We start from the raw sequence: 14,255 nt of genomic DNA on the forward strand, positions 1-14,255 counted from the left end.
ATGCACCATGTATTCCAAGGAAAACTGGCCCAGCCCTGAGACATACTCTGGTAAAAAAATTGGGGACTGACAAAAGGAAAGAAAATCAGCTTGGTGGCAGAACAGAAGCAATGCCAGCAAATAGTAGGCTCAGGGCTTGAACTAACCCTGAGATCAAGACTTGAGCAGAGATGAAGAGTCGGGCATGTAACCAGTTGAACCACCCAGGCACCCCAATATTTTTTTTTCCAAAGAAGTAATCTTTATTTTTCCCTGCTCTGTGGTTCTTTTTTCTTCAGTGTAATTAACTTCTGATCTTTATCATTTATTTCCTTTCCTTATTCTCTTATAAATTTACTGTTTGTATGTTTTCTGAGTTCTTGAATTGACTTTAATTCACTGATTTTCCAGCGTTTTTCTTTAATATTTACATTTAAAATTAATGGGGGTTTTTTTGTAGATTTTTTTTTCTTACAGACGTTTTACATGTATCTAAATTTAGATGGTGCTTTCATTGTCATTCAACCATTTTAAATTTCATTATAATTTAACTTGTGAATCATATATAAGTAGGTTTTTTTTTTAAACACAGGGCTCTTGAGATTAATTTTTCTATGGCCACATTATAATTTTACTAGATCTTGGTCAGAAATTGTTTTCTATACTGTATCAGTATTTGGTGCCAAACACAGTTTAAGTATATATAGTTCAGTGAATTTTGGTAAATCTGTGTACCATGTAACCAGCACACCAATAAAAATAGACTCTGTCACCCCAGAAAGTTCCTTTGTGCCTACTTCACTTACAGTTTTATTATTCCTACCTCAGCAACCACTGGTGGGCTCTTTATCACTATAGAATAGTTTTGCCAATTCTAGAACTTTATATATGCGCGCGCGTGTGTGTGTGTGTGTGGACACACACACGCCGCACATATATAAATTGAACATATATGGAATCCTATAGTGTGTACTTTTTTAATGTCTGCTTTCTTTTGTCCAAGTTACATTTTTGAGTTTCATGCATGCCTCAGCAGTTTTCCTTTTTTATTGCTGAGTAGTAGTATGTTACATGAATAGGCCACAGTTTGTTTATCCATTCACCTATCATGAACATGTAGGTTTCCAGTTTTAGCTTACTGAGAATAATGCTTCCCTGAAGGTTCATGTACAAATCCTTTTGCGGACATAATGTTTCGTTTTTCTTGGGTAGATCTCTAAGAGTAGAACTGCTTGGCTGTGAACTAAGTGTATGTTTGACTTTATAAGAAGCCGACAAAACTTTTCCCAGTTGACTATCTAGCTTTATATTCCTACCAGGAATCTAGGAGAGTTCCTCATTCTTGCCCACACTTAGTATTTTCTGTCTTTTTAATTTTAGCCATTCTAGTGGGCAAGCATCACCTCCCTAATGATTAATAACATTGACTATGTTCCTATGTACTTACTTGCCATTAGTTTGTCCTTTGTGGTGTGTTTAAGAGTTCTTTGTATATTCTGGACACAAGAGCTTTGCAAATATTTTTCTTAATGATGCCTTGTGAAGCTCAGAAGGTTTTAATTTTCATAAAGTCCAGTGTATCAGTTTTTCTTTAATGGCAACTGATTTTTGTACCCTAAGCAATCGTCATCTGCCTCATGGTCTAGATTTTTTCCCTGTGATCTGTTTCTAGAAATCTTACAGTTTTAGCTCTTACATTTATGTCTGTAATTCATTTCCAGTTGAATTTTATGGTTTGAGGTAGGGGTTGAAGTTCATGTTTTTTTTCTGTTTGGGTTGTTATAGAACCATCTGTTGTAAAAATATTCTTTCCCTTTGAATTACATTGGCAGTGTTGCCAAAAATGAACTCTCATGCTGTTCCACTGATCTGTATATATTTTCTTTATACATCAACACATCAACACCACAATCTAGACTGTGTTTCTCTTTGTAGTAATTCTTGAAATCAAGTGGTGAGTCTTTTAACTTTGTTCTTTTCTAAAATTGTTCTGGCTGTTCTTTTTTTTTTTTTTTTTTTTTTTTTAAAGATTTTATTTATTTATTGGACAGAAAGAGATCACAAGTAGGCAGAGAGGCAGGCAGAGAGGAGGAAGCAGGCTCTCTGCTGACCAGAGAGCCCGACACGGGGCTCGATCCCAGGACCCTGGGATCATGACCTGAGCCCAAGGCAGAGGCTTTAACCCTCTGAGCCACCCAGGCGCCCCTGTTCTGGCTGTTCTATAGCCTTTGATTGCAAGGTTTAGAATCAGGTCATCAATTTCTGCAGATTGGGAATATGGGGAACATTTATGCTTCAATGTTGTATCTCAGCATCTCCCAGCAAGGTCACAAAGCTCTCCCAAGTTATTGGAGAGCACAAGTTCAGACCGAAGCTGGATAATATCGTGCTCCACAAAGGATGTCTCCAAAAACACTTGATGTTTCTATCTGTTCAGAGGAGATTTTTGGTTCTCTAGAATTCTAGACTGAATTAATGATTGGTAACTGAAAATTATGCAGAGACAATTTGAAATTGAATAAAACAAAACATCCTGTAAGAAAGGAAATTACCCAGTGTGGCCCAGCTGTGATTAGTGCATACAATTTAGTGAAATATTGAATACTGATATAGCAAAATTAGTGATACGAGTTTATACGGCATTTTATTTAGAAACATGGAGTTACACCAGAAGATATAGCCAAAGTTGAAAGTGGTTACCTAAGAGGGATGGAAATAGGGGCTCCCTGGGAAGGTGGGGACAGTGATTGATAAGCCTAGTGGTCTTTGGCTTTTTATTTTGTGTCTATGCTTTGTTGAAATTTATTTTAAAAAATAAGGGGAAGAAAGATCAAATAGCTTTCTCAAAGTCACAAAGCTAGAAAGACCTAGGTTCAAGGTCCTGACTTGCCAAGTCCTTCCGTTTACAAAGTCTATTCCCTTGACCACTCGTTCTACTCCCTTCCTTGAGTCTGAAGAAGCCCTTGTCCTGAACATAACTGTTTCACACACAATTCTGAAATTATGACCTCAGTGTTAAAGAACACTCTTTCAGATAAACACATGGTCTCCTGTTTTTTTGTTTTGTTTTGTTTTGTTTTGTTTTTTCCTGTATTCCCTAGCTCTAGCCCAGAGCCATACATACAACAGGACTATAGTAAATAACTGCAGGACACGGGTGAAGAATGATTAATGCAGGGTGGAGAAATCGTAAGTCTAATGCAGGGTGGAGAAATCGTAAGTCATCAGAACAGCTAGATTTGGGGGGGGGCTTTAAACATGAGGACAATTTAGACATGAAGTGGGGGAGAAGTGTGAATATCTGATTTTGTGGAACTAATGAGGGAAATTACATCAGGAGTGCTCTGAGTTGGGCATTTTTCCTTTGTGTGTGGGAGGGAGATAGACTTTATTGAGTAGGTGGGAATCAGAGGCTTTAAATATCCTTATATTTTAGGTTTTGAGTTTTCACAGCAGTTTATATAAGCTTTTGTGATTTCTTACCAATAAATACTAGGATAAATGTCTCCATGCATGGTAGCAGATAAGAGAGGAACTTCATAAATTATCTAGTGCCATGCATAATGCCTTATACATAAGAGGCCTTAAGGAAGGCAGTCTGAAAAGTCACAGTGTTCGAACTGAAAGGAGTCTTAGAGAATTCCAACTACATGAGGCCTTGGAGTAAATAATGTAGCAAAGTTCATAGTGTGTTTTCATTTGCCAACAAAAGTGGTTTAAATGGGCGCCTGGGTGGCTCAGTGGGTTAAGCCTCTGCCTTCGGCTCAGGTCATGATCTCAGGGTCCTGGAATCAAGCCCGGCATTAGGGAGTCTGTGTTCAGCAGGGAGCCTGCTTCCTCCTCTCCCTCTGCCTATCTCTCTGCCTACTTGTGATCTTTTTCTCTCTGTCAAATAAATAAATAAAATCTAAAAAAAAAGTATTTCATATCTCAGGAGACTCAGAGGCAGGGCCACTCGAGGTGCATTTGTTCAGCGGTTCAGGGACTTCATCAGGGATGGATCTTCTGTTTTGTTCCACTTTCAGTATGTCAACTGGTCAGTCCCCTCTTGGTTACGAGGAATTCCAGGCAACGAACACATATAAGACAAGGCCAGGGGCACCTCTGTGGCTCACTTGGTTAAGCAGCTGCCTTCAGCTCTGGTCATGATCCCGGAATCCTGGGATCAAGCCCCGCGTCCGGCTCCCTGCATAGTGGGAAGTCTTTTTCTCCCTCTCACTCTGTCCCCCCCCACTTCGTGTGCGCGCACTCTCTCTCTCAAATAAATAAAATCTTTTAATTAAAAAAAAGACAAGGCCAAAGTCTAGATGGAGACAGGGAGGTTGCATCTTTTCTTCCAGTGCTTTTCTAAGAAAGCTTTCCTAGAGTTCTCTCTGCTGACATCCTTTCACGTCACATGGGCCAAAAACCATAATGAACTTAAATTCTCTCTCTCTCAAACACACACACACACACACCCTTCCCAGGCCTCTCCTAAAGCACGGGATCACCCAGTACCTAAACAAAATTGTGGTTTGGGAGATGAAAAGAAAATGGAGCATGATTATTAGGAAGGCAGTCCACAGTGTCCTCACACTAATGTCTCAGAACAAAGTAGTGGTGGACCTACACGAGACTCCTGGTCTCCTGATTCCCAGTTTAATTTTTCCCTCTTGACATAAATAATCTATTTGTTTAATGAATGAATATTACCAATATTGCTACCTTTTCTCTAGAATTTTGAGTATATCCATATAATTCTGCCTCAAATCCTTTCTGAATAGAGGTATACTATTATAAAAGTAGACATGCTAATTTTTTATGTGAAGCATATTGAATTCTTCAGATAAGGTACTTGTGGTTCCTTATATGTATAATGTTTCTACCTCTGCTTCTACTGTTTCTGTTGCCTAGAGAACATGTGGGCTGGCCCCTTTTTTGGCTCCTTCTTTATTTGAATATCTACTCAGATTTCAAGTATGATGCCTCTGAAGTTTCTCGACATTTCCCCGTCTTAATGAAATCCCTATTCTGCGTCCACTGCATCATGTTCTAGACCCCCTCCCACCCCGCATTTATAGTACTGGTTTCTGTATAGATTTGTCTTCCTTTTCTAGTCTCAGCCTCTGTTGTAGAGATGGTTTCTCATTTGTCTTGATGAATCCAGGGTATAGCATGGTACTGTATATGTAATAGGCACCACTAATAGTTTTTTGGTTTTTTTGTTTGTTTTTAAGAATGAATGGGTTGGGGCACTTATGGCTCAGTCAGTTGAACCTCTGACTCTTGCCTTCAGCTTTTGGGTTGTTATCTCGGGATTGTAGTATTGAATCGCACGTCAGGCTCCACACTCCGCAGGGAGTCTGCTGGAGATTCTCTCCCTCTGCTCCTCCCCCATCTCTTTCTCTAAACTAAATAAATCTTAAAAAAAAAAAAAAATGGATGGGTTATGTGCTAATTTGGGGGTGGGGAGAGATTTTGTGTTCTATTTGATTTTGTTATTTTCAACTAGTAGAATATGAATGTGGTTCTATAATCTCTTATTTTTTATTTCGAGGCAAAAGTGATTCCTATAAGCATATCTTATTTCTGTGAACAGATTTTCTTTCAAACTTAAATATCAAAGGAAAAGCATTTCGTTTTATGTGTTACTGCTTATAAAATAAATTTAGCCTTAGCTCTGGAAATTTGTCAAAGGAGGTAAACATTATAGAATTGTACCTAATGTAAATTAGATGTTCAGTAGACATTTGTGTGGTAAATATACCGTAAATAAAACTATTCACTTTATGATTTAATTTTTTCTTTTCTCATTTTAGCATTTATGACATTAACAGAGAACAGGACTATGTCAAGAATTCTGGGGGTATACTTGGTGAAAATGAATTAAGACCACCCTCCCAGCTACATTCTCTCTTAGAGAAGACCGAGCCAGGGTTCATATCAGAAAAGAGTGGGTATTAAACTAAATGCTATGAGTTATTACTAATGAATTTGAGTAGAGCAGTACAATTTAAAAAATTTTAATTTAGATCATGTAAAATGAAAGGACATTTTTAAAAAATTTACAATTTCCAGTGACTACAAATTTCATTGATCCAAAATTAATAGGTGATTAAATTTTCAAATTCCAACAGAAAAGGTTCAGGGGAAATTGTCACATTTCTCTATTTGTATTTCTTTGAAATTATGATTCATTTTACTTGATTTTGAGTTGAGATATTTTAAATACTAGAAGTAATACATACTGTGTAAGAAAAACCTAAATTATAGTAATATATATAAGGTAAAAAGTTTGAGTTCACCTTTATCCACTTCCATTTGAATAACCGTTGGTTTAGACACAGTTAACAGTTTGGTTTCCCATCTTTCTGGATCTTTTTCTGTAAACTTTAAAACACATAATTTTCTATGTTCTTTTTTTTTTTTTTTAAACCAAAATGACATTATATGATGTGTGTTATTTACTCAGTGGTAGAGTAGATATCTTTATATGTCAATGTATATAGATTCACTTGGTATTTATGTAGTAGTTGTAAGGTGTTTCCTTATTGATGTCAGTTTGGGTTATCCCAAGTGTTTTTGTTCTTATAGATGCCAGTGCGTGGAGTAGCCTTGTCCGTATCTCCTGTGTACTCATGCTAGTATTCCTAAGGAATAGATTCCCAGAAATGGAAAGGTTATCAGGTACACACATTTAAGTTTTTGTTAGGTCTTCCAAGTTGTGCTGTAAAAAAGTTGTATTTACCTTAAACTAGCAATCCCTCAATGTCTTAAAAATAAAGGCAATACATTCTGGGATTAGATGATTAAGGAATGGTCTCTTTAACAACTATCAAAGGACCTACTTAGACTGGGCCAAATATGTAGGCATCGACGGTGTTAATGGAGGTAGGTTGCAGTCCGTCTGTAGGAAAAACTAATAAGGGCCTGTAATGGCAGAGACTGTTGGGTTCTGAGTGTTTCTGTCTTTGATGAGTGCTACTGTATGATGTACAAACAGGAGAAGCGGTCATGAAAGTCCTGGGGAGATGTAGAAGTGGCTAATTTTTGTTAGAATTATTGTGACACCTAAGTTGTTGGCATTAGTTCATCTCATTATTTTCTTTCAGACCAGACACTTAGATAATGGAAAACACATACATGTGCCATAGCATCAGAGATCAGTCTATAATTTTCTAATCCCTCTTACTTATTAGAAGTTAAGTAGAGAAACAAGTGCCCAAAAAGCAGACACTCCGTATCACTGATGGATTTTGAGAAAGGGGGAGATTATCTCAGGGCACTTTGAACAGAATCCAGCTTATGTCAAGCTGGACTTAACTTTTAAAGACTGAATCCACAAACAGCGGAGAAATATTCCTAAAACTAGGTGCTAAAGGAAAGAATATTAACTCAGTTTCTAGAAGCATTGTTATTGAACTTGAATTTTCCCCACTTGTTCTCTCTTGGTCACTTAAGCTCTAAGGGACACTCTTACACTTTACAGACAGGTACTTTTCAAGTTGTTTTAGTATTTCTCTGTAGAATAGCCCCCTCCTCATTCTCTTAATATTCTGACAACCTTGAATGTCTAAGTGAAGCATGTGTATTGCTCAGCAAAAATGCAGCCACCCATTAATTTAGTGCCCATACTGCTCTGTATACTAGTTTGACTCTCAATGAGAGCATTGTGTAAGAAGAGATAATATCTTGATAAAATGTTCACCTGTCTGCTTAGTTATATAGCAGGAAACTTGTGCTTTCTAGAGTGTAACTGACATCATTCTATTACGAAATCGTGAAAGAGTCCAGATTTACCATGGATTTCTATCAGTTTTCACTTTGGACATGCTTTTCCTTCTGCTAACTGTAAAATGGTTACTTGTATAAATATATTGCTGTTTGGAGAATGCTGACCTAAAGGGGAAGCATTTTTAACTATCAATAGTTTTAGGAATAAAAATATGTTAGCACAAAATCATTTCCTATGTTTATTTTAGGCTGTCATCTCTGGTCATAGCTTTATGAGAACAGTATTCCTGATACTGGTCAATAAAGTGTTCTCTGACCACCTGTATTTGGCAGACACGGTGTTAGATGGGCTGTTTTTGTTTGCTTTTCAGAGTACATTATTTTTCACAGTTTTTCATTTATTACTGTGATTGGCCATCAAAAATGTGGATGTATGTCGTATTTGGTACTTTCAGAAGTTAAAACCTATGTCTTCGTATTAACATCGTGTGGAATTTAAGAGTGGATAGCCATAGAATGGTCATTTCCAAAGCTCTGACAACTTTTATCTTTCTCTGTAAGCAACCTATTTCTCAAATATTGAGCCTCAGAGTTTACTTAGATTTTTAAATATTATTTTGCCTTTTTACAAATATTAAATACAAGGTTTCCCATATTAGGATTTTTAGAGGACTCCCAACTTGCATTTGGGCCAGTTAGTGGTGCAGCTAATTGTAACGCCGGAGTCACAAATGCATGGGCCTCCTAGTTTGTTTTGAGCCAATGTAGCTAAAGAAGGTAACGTAGCTAAAAAGGCATCATTTTAATTATCCTCCCTGTTGTTTTGCTATTTGAACCTCTTTAGAATATCCGTATTTTTAATAGCATTCATATACTGATTTTGAAGGAAAAGTGAAACAGAAAAAAAAAAATCGACATGGATCAGATGTAGGAACTTCAGGATATTCTTAAATGTTTCATCCTCTTTTCTTTCCTTCCCTGCTACTTAAGTCTTTGACTTTTGATACTGGCAGTTTATTAAAGAGTGTTTAAATTACTTGGATAATTGAAGTGTTAGGACAGTTTCGTCCAAATTAACTTCACTGAAATGTTTGTTTTCATTTCTATGATAGTTTAGTTTTTTACTGTTGTTCATAAGTTAATTTTAATTAAAATGCTTGTCTTTCCTTTAGCTTTTGAACTTTAATGTAATTGGCAGAGTTCTGGTAAAAGCAAAAAGCCATGTTAATGTATTTATTTATTTATATTAGATCACCAAAACTTCCAGTGCTTGTATATTAGTCCATTCTCTTTATTATTTGTAAATAGTTTGTTACCTCACTGTCCTGACCTGGTTAAAGAGCATAGAGAAGACACAAATATAAGAGGGTAACCAAATCAGTTTTAAATATTACAAGAATTCATTAGGCTCAAGTCTTGCTAAAGTAAAAACTTGTAAAACAAAAGGCACAAAGCCTCAATCAAGATAATTATTGGGTCAAGTCAGTAATTCTCAAAGAGGAAGCATGCCTCTCGGGAGGGTCATGTCAGAATTTCTGGGATAGCATGTGGGTAGGGTTTGAAAAAAGTACTTTCTAAAAGTAATAAAGTTTTATTTTTGTGAAATAAAAAAAGTAATGATTTCATAATATAACCCATACAAGGTAGAGTCCAGCAGATGTGTCTAGGCCATGAGGAAGCCCCAAAGACAGAACAATTTCTAATGTGTTTGAGTGTTGAGTGTGCAATAGTAGGCCCCTTAAAAGGAAACCTAACGGGCTTACTTGGGGGAATTGATAAGAAGACAGGAAGGGTAAGTTTATCAAAATGTGGCATAAGTGTAGACGAGGAACATTGTTCTAAGTGATCGCTGACCACTACCTTGATGTTGCCATATCTGATCTGCTTGTCCCCGCTGCGGTTACAACACACGGCTTTCAACCAAAAGGCCCAAGGCATCTGTCAGGGTTTATTTTACTCCTGTATTGAAAGTGATTCGCCCTCAGTAACTCACCTCCCGTAGATCATGTTCTTCAGGTGAGAGGTCTTTTAAGATAGTACATGTAATGGAGCCCAAACACAATGTGTCTCAGTTTTACGGGAAGGAAATAGATGAAGTATTCAGTGACATTTAGTATGCCGCTTTTAACCCCATCCTTTGGTTATCTTAAACAGTTGCATTATTTTTGTTTGTGTTTTACAGTTTTTGAGACAGTGTCCTTGAGTTCAGACTCTCTCTTCCAGAGGGCAGTTTCAATTCTTCATACTTCTTACTTGGACTCTGCATCTGAGCATGGTTTTCAGTACAGTCAAGTGACTTTGGTGAAAAATGACATTTTCTTAAATGAGGTGAGGTGCTTGGTACACACTGTGTCTGTGTGTTAGTTTTATTTTAGTTCTAAAGAAATAGACCCATCATTTTTGGTATAAAAGCCTATCTAGTTCTTCTCAGCTGTCACTTTCAGATGAGATGAGAAATCCTTGGAAGGTAATTAAGAATATATTCTAGGAATAGAAGAATAATAAGTTTTGGTAGTCCTTTAACAGGAGGAATTCAGATGATGCATTTTTAAAAATTAATTTGCAAGGCAAAATAATGTTTATAGCATTTGATTATTCTCTCTTTTATACAGTACAAAACTTTTTACCAAGAAAAAAAAGCAAGTAATTATACTCAGGAAGAACTTCAAGAGACATACGGGTTTCTTCTGTTTGAAACTGAAAATCAGGTAAGGGAATTAGGTCACATGTGATATTAATATACAAAATTAATGATCTCATTAAACTTAAATATTGGCATTTCGCTTCTCTAAGATTTGTAAAATTACCAGTTCTCCAGTCTTTTTTGTTGCTGAGTCGGGTGGCAGTGGGAATGATCGTGACAGCTCGTCCTGAAAGTGACTGGATTCCTGCGCCTTTTCACAGGCCCTCATTGTAAATACATTTGTCAGCTCAGGGTGAGATTTGAATTAATGCGGATTTCCTAAGTATTGGTGATGCCTTTTAATGGAGTAAATGAGTATTTCTTCATTCTGGATCATTGTTCACATAGATACTTTGTTTCTTGTGGAGGTTTTTCGAGTTTCAGTGACATGGTTTTTGGGGATAAGGTGAAAACTTCCAGCAGTTGCCTTACTTGAAATTGGAGCTTCTGTACTGTTGCTTGAACCCAAATTGTGAGAGAAAGAAACTACTGGGTGGACCGTGTCCCCAAAGATGTATGTGGCTTGCTAGGTACAGTTTTAACAATACCAGAATTTATAATTCAACTTAAATAATTTAATATTTTGATTGGGTTCATGATTTTTAAAGAACAAGGGTAGACTTGCTTACAGAATACTTAACGTTAGCATATAACATAAGGATTATATAGTAATACCAGAAGAGTTCATTTATTTATTTAATCATCTACTTACAAATAAAATACATTATGGATTCATACTAAAAAAGGCACTAGTGGAGAAGACATTTTCAAATTTAGTGATTCCAAAGCTATAATCGAGATCTTCAAGCGAGGACTTAATCTGGGAGCTTGTTTAATTTGGTTTTGCTGATGATGTTTTTGTTAAATGATTAAAATTTCGTGAACTATTAACCAAACACCGTTGCCTCACGCAAGCTTGCTTTGTGCCATACATAGATACTGTGTACAGATTCTGTATTTATTTGAAAGCTTGTAGATCATAGTGTTATTTGATTGTCTCTCCTAAGACTGACAGGATAAGCAAAGTACCGTCTTTTATTTAAAGGCAAAGTCAGTATGTCAGCGCGGACTCTGTGTGGGCTGCAGTACTGTTACCACGCTTGGTGACCCAGCCAAAGGTAAGTCTGTGCGGAAAAGAGAATCTCTTCTTTCACAAGGTGAAGTGAGGTTTGGTTCATTTCATAGGTTATTTGGTTCATTTCATACATTTCATACATTAAAAGCCAGTTTCATTAGTGATAAATCATAATCTTTAGAATCAGTGCTTTAAACATAGATATGAGCTTCAAGTCTAAGACCTAAGATTTTCCAGTAGGGGTACATGATCAGAACTTTTTCTTAAATGTTGGTTGACCTAGAAGAGATACTAAAAATAGCTTTCGGTACCAAGAGACTAGTGTGATCATCTGGGCTAATGAGGACGTCTTCTGAGCTATCATAATGGCAGCAGGAATAGAGAATCGATGGAACTGGCCAGACTTGGCAACTGTGGAATGTGAGGAGTGAGAGAAGGAATAATCAGGTATAAGCTTGTCAGCTCACACTGCAGTGATGTTGTCAGTGGAGAAGAGACACAGAAGGAAAGGAGATCGGCAGGGAAGCTGAGGCATTAAAAGGGAAAGGTGATCTTACGGTTAAGAATGTGAATTAGCACTAAATTTCTTTGAGCTTCAAGTTCCTCATCTGTGAAATAGAACTGTCTTTGAGATCTGCTGGGAGGGGCATGGGAGGCTGCGGGAAGCACTTAGCTCCCGGTAAATGGACGCTACTATTTCCATGAATTAAATTTGAGAAATAGTGGATTTTCCTAGGTGTTCTGGGAGATAGCCTGCTGATGATTTAAAAAGAAAAAAAAGCTGGAAAAAAGGATTAGAACTGGAGATGGGGGCTCAAAGTGGCAGGACTAGATGTTGGTTGAAGCCAAAGGTATTGTTGTGTGAGACAGTATTGAAGGAAAAGGACAGGACTGTGGGTGGGTGTGGGACCTGGGGGCCAGGGGGTAAGGAGAAAGTCCAGTGGAGGAAGAACTGGGGGGGAGCAAGGTTGGGTGCTACCAGCTTGGAGGTCAGGAGTGGCTTGCTTCCTGCTGACTTTTTCACAGCTCTGTCCAGATAAAATTCACTCAGCCTGTAATTCACTCATTTCAAGTGTACAGGTCAGCTTTTCTTACTGTATTCATGGAGCAGTGCTACTGTTAGCACAGACTCTTTTCGTCCCCCAAAAAGAAGTCTGTGCCTGTTCGCAGTGACAAGCCATTCCCCGCCACGACCGGCTGAGGCCGCTGCTCACCTGCTCTCCAGCGCTCCGGGTCCGCCTCATTCAGACATTCCATGTGAACGGACTCCTCGGTGATGCTCTGTGACTCCTTTTCCCGGCTCAGTGTGTTCAGGGCTCATCCACGCTGCAGTTCGTACCCATGCTTCATCTGCCCTTTGGCTGGATGATACCCCGTTGCGTGGTTTTACCACGTTTTTTCTTTATTCTTTCAGTGCTTGAGGGACCTTTGGTGGTTTGCACTTCTTGGCCGTTGGGGAGCCGTAGCTGTGTGCCTTCGTGTACAGGCTTTTGTAGAGACGTGTGTTTTGCCACCTTTTAGGTCTAGACGCAGCAGTGGGATTGCTGGGTCTTGGGGTCACTTTGTGTGACACAAAAATGCTTTAAAACTTACATTCATGTCTTCTAAAGGCCGTGACGGGGAATACATTCATAACCCTGATAACATCTTCCATTAAACCTTCTCTTCTCCCTACTCTTTTTCATTGTAAAACATAACTAACGCAGGAAGAGAGGATGGTGTAGTGTACCGATCCCCTAGGTTTAACAGATCTGGTTTGCATTATTTCCTCCATTTGGTTAACAAAATTTTGTTGTTGAAGAATGGGAAAGTAAATTACAAGTAAATACTTTAGCTTTCATCTCTTAAATATAAGGCCCTTGTTCTACATGACTCTAATCCCTGATTATATGGTTGATAAGAGGCTGGCTTCAGTGGGGTGCCGGAGGAGAAACCGAATTATTCCTAACAAATACACGTACCGTTATTTCTTCTTAACCATGTTCTGGGGTGGGTAAGAAAATAGCACTGCTGCCCACGTGTATTTTATAGTTTGGGGCTCAAATAGAAATGGTTAGTTCTGTGTATCATAGTAATATTTTCCGAATGTAGTGTCTTAGAGCTTTAAAAGTTTATGGATCTTTTAAATCTTCCTGAGGACCCTGTAGCTTAGGTGTCCAAGCCCCCCCCCCCCCACCCCCGCCAGGTTACCTGCTCCTCAAGTCGCATGGTTATTAGTAGGAAGTGAATGACTTGGTGCTGGAACCCAAGCTTCTGACCACAAGTTCATTGATCTCTCCAGGATATCCAAGTGCTCTCGCCGGTGTCGAATTTCGAGAGCTGCCTCAGTTTAAGAATCTCTGTGGGATGTGCTCTTCCCTCGCCATTCCCTTGCTGCTGCCCCCTGGGGACCCTCCTCTGCTATCTCAGCTGACAGTAGCTTCCCAGTTGGCCTTGCTTCTAGCCTCTCTCCCGCCTTGAGACTCTAGTGTCGCCTTGAGACTCCAGTGTCGTGGAAGCGGCAGTCTGCGCTGAAAACGCCTGCGAGTCTCTGCTGCCGGCGGGGCGGGGTCTCCCTGAAGAGCAAGTCCCGCAAAGATCTTCTCCGCTCAGTTCCACGCTTCCCCTTCAGCCTCAGTTTCCCGTACTTTCTCCCCTGCTCCCCACACTGTGGCCTGCCCTCCTGCACAGTTGATAATCGTTTACGCTTCCATACTGTGCTCACTCTGTTCTCTGAGAACTTCGTTCCTCTCTGTTTCAAGAGCTCCTTTTCTAAGCATATATAGTCACTTATTTCCATTTCTTTGTGTCCTCGGTTACGTGTGT

General features: G+C 38.6%; 1 protein-coding gene across 9 annotated transcripts in view; it reads left to right on the top strand.

Annotated features, from left to right (window-relative positions):
- TASOR2 (transcription activation suppressor family member 2) overlaps positions 1 to 14,255 on the top strand; it is a 78,888-nt gene that overhangs the window by 21,238 nt on the left and 43,395 nt on the right. For 6 of the 9 annotated variants that reach the window (XM_047741107.1, XM_047741108.1, XM_047741106.1 and 3 more), the window contains exons 2-5: positions 5,778 to 5,911; positions 9,875 to 10,020; positions 10,305 to 10,400; positions 11,421 to 11,493. In XM_047741107.1, the coding sequence (XP_047597063.1) occupies positions 5,778 to 5,911; positions 9,875 to 10,020; positions 10,305 to 10,400; positions 11,421 to 11,493 (449 nt within the window). Of the gene's footprint in view, positions 1 to 5,777; positions 5,912 to 9,874; positions 10,021 to 10,304; positions 10,401 to 11,420; positions 11,494 to 11,909; positions 11,998 to 14,255 lie in introns of those variants that run through there. The other 3 variants (XM_047741109.1, XM_047741110.1, XM_047741111.1) reach the window with 3 other exon arrangements.

The sequence above is a fragment of the Lutra lutra genome, chromosome 8, assembly GCF_902655055.1.
Source record: "Lutra lutra chromosome 8, mLutLut1.2, whole genome shotgun sequence".
In the NCBI taxonomy this organism is placed as follows: Eukaryota; Metazoa; Chordata; class Mammalia; order Carnivora; family Mustelidae; genus Lutra; species Lutra lutra.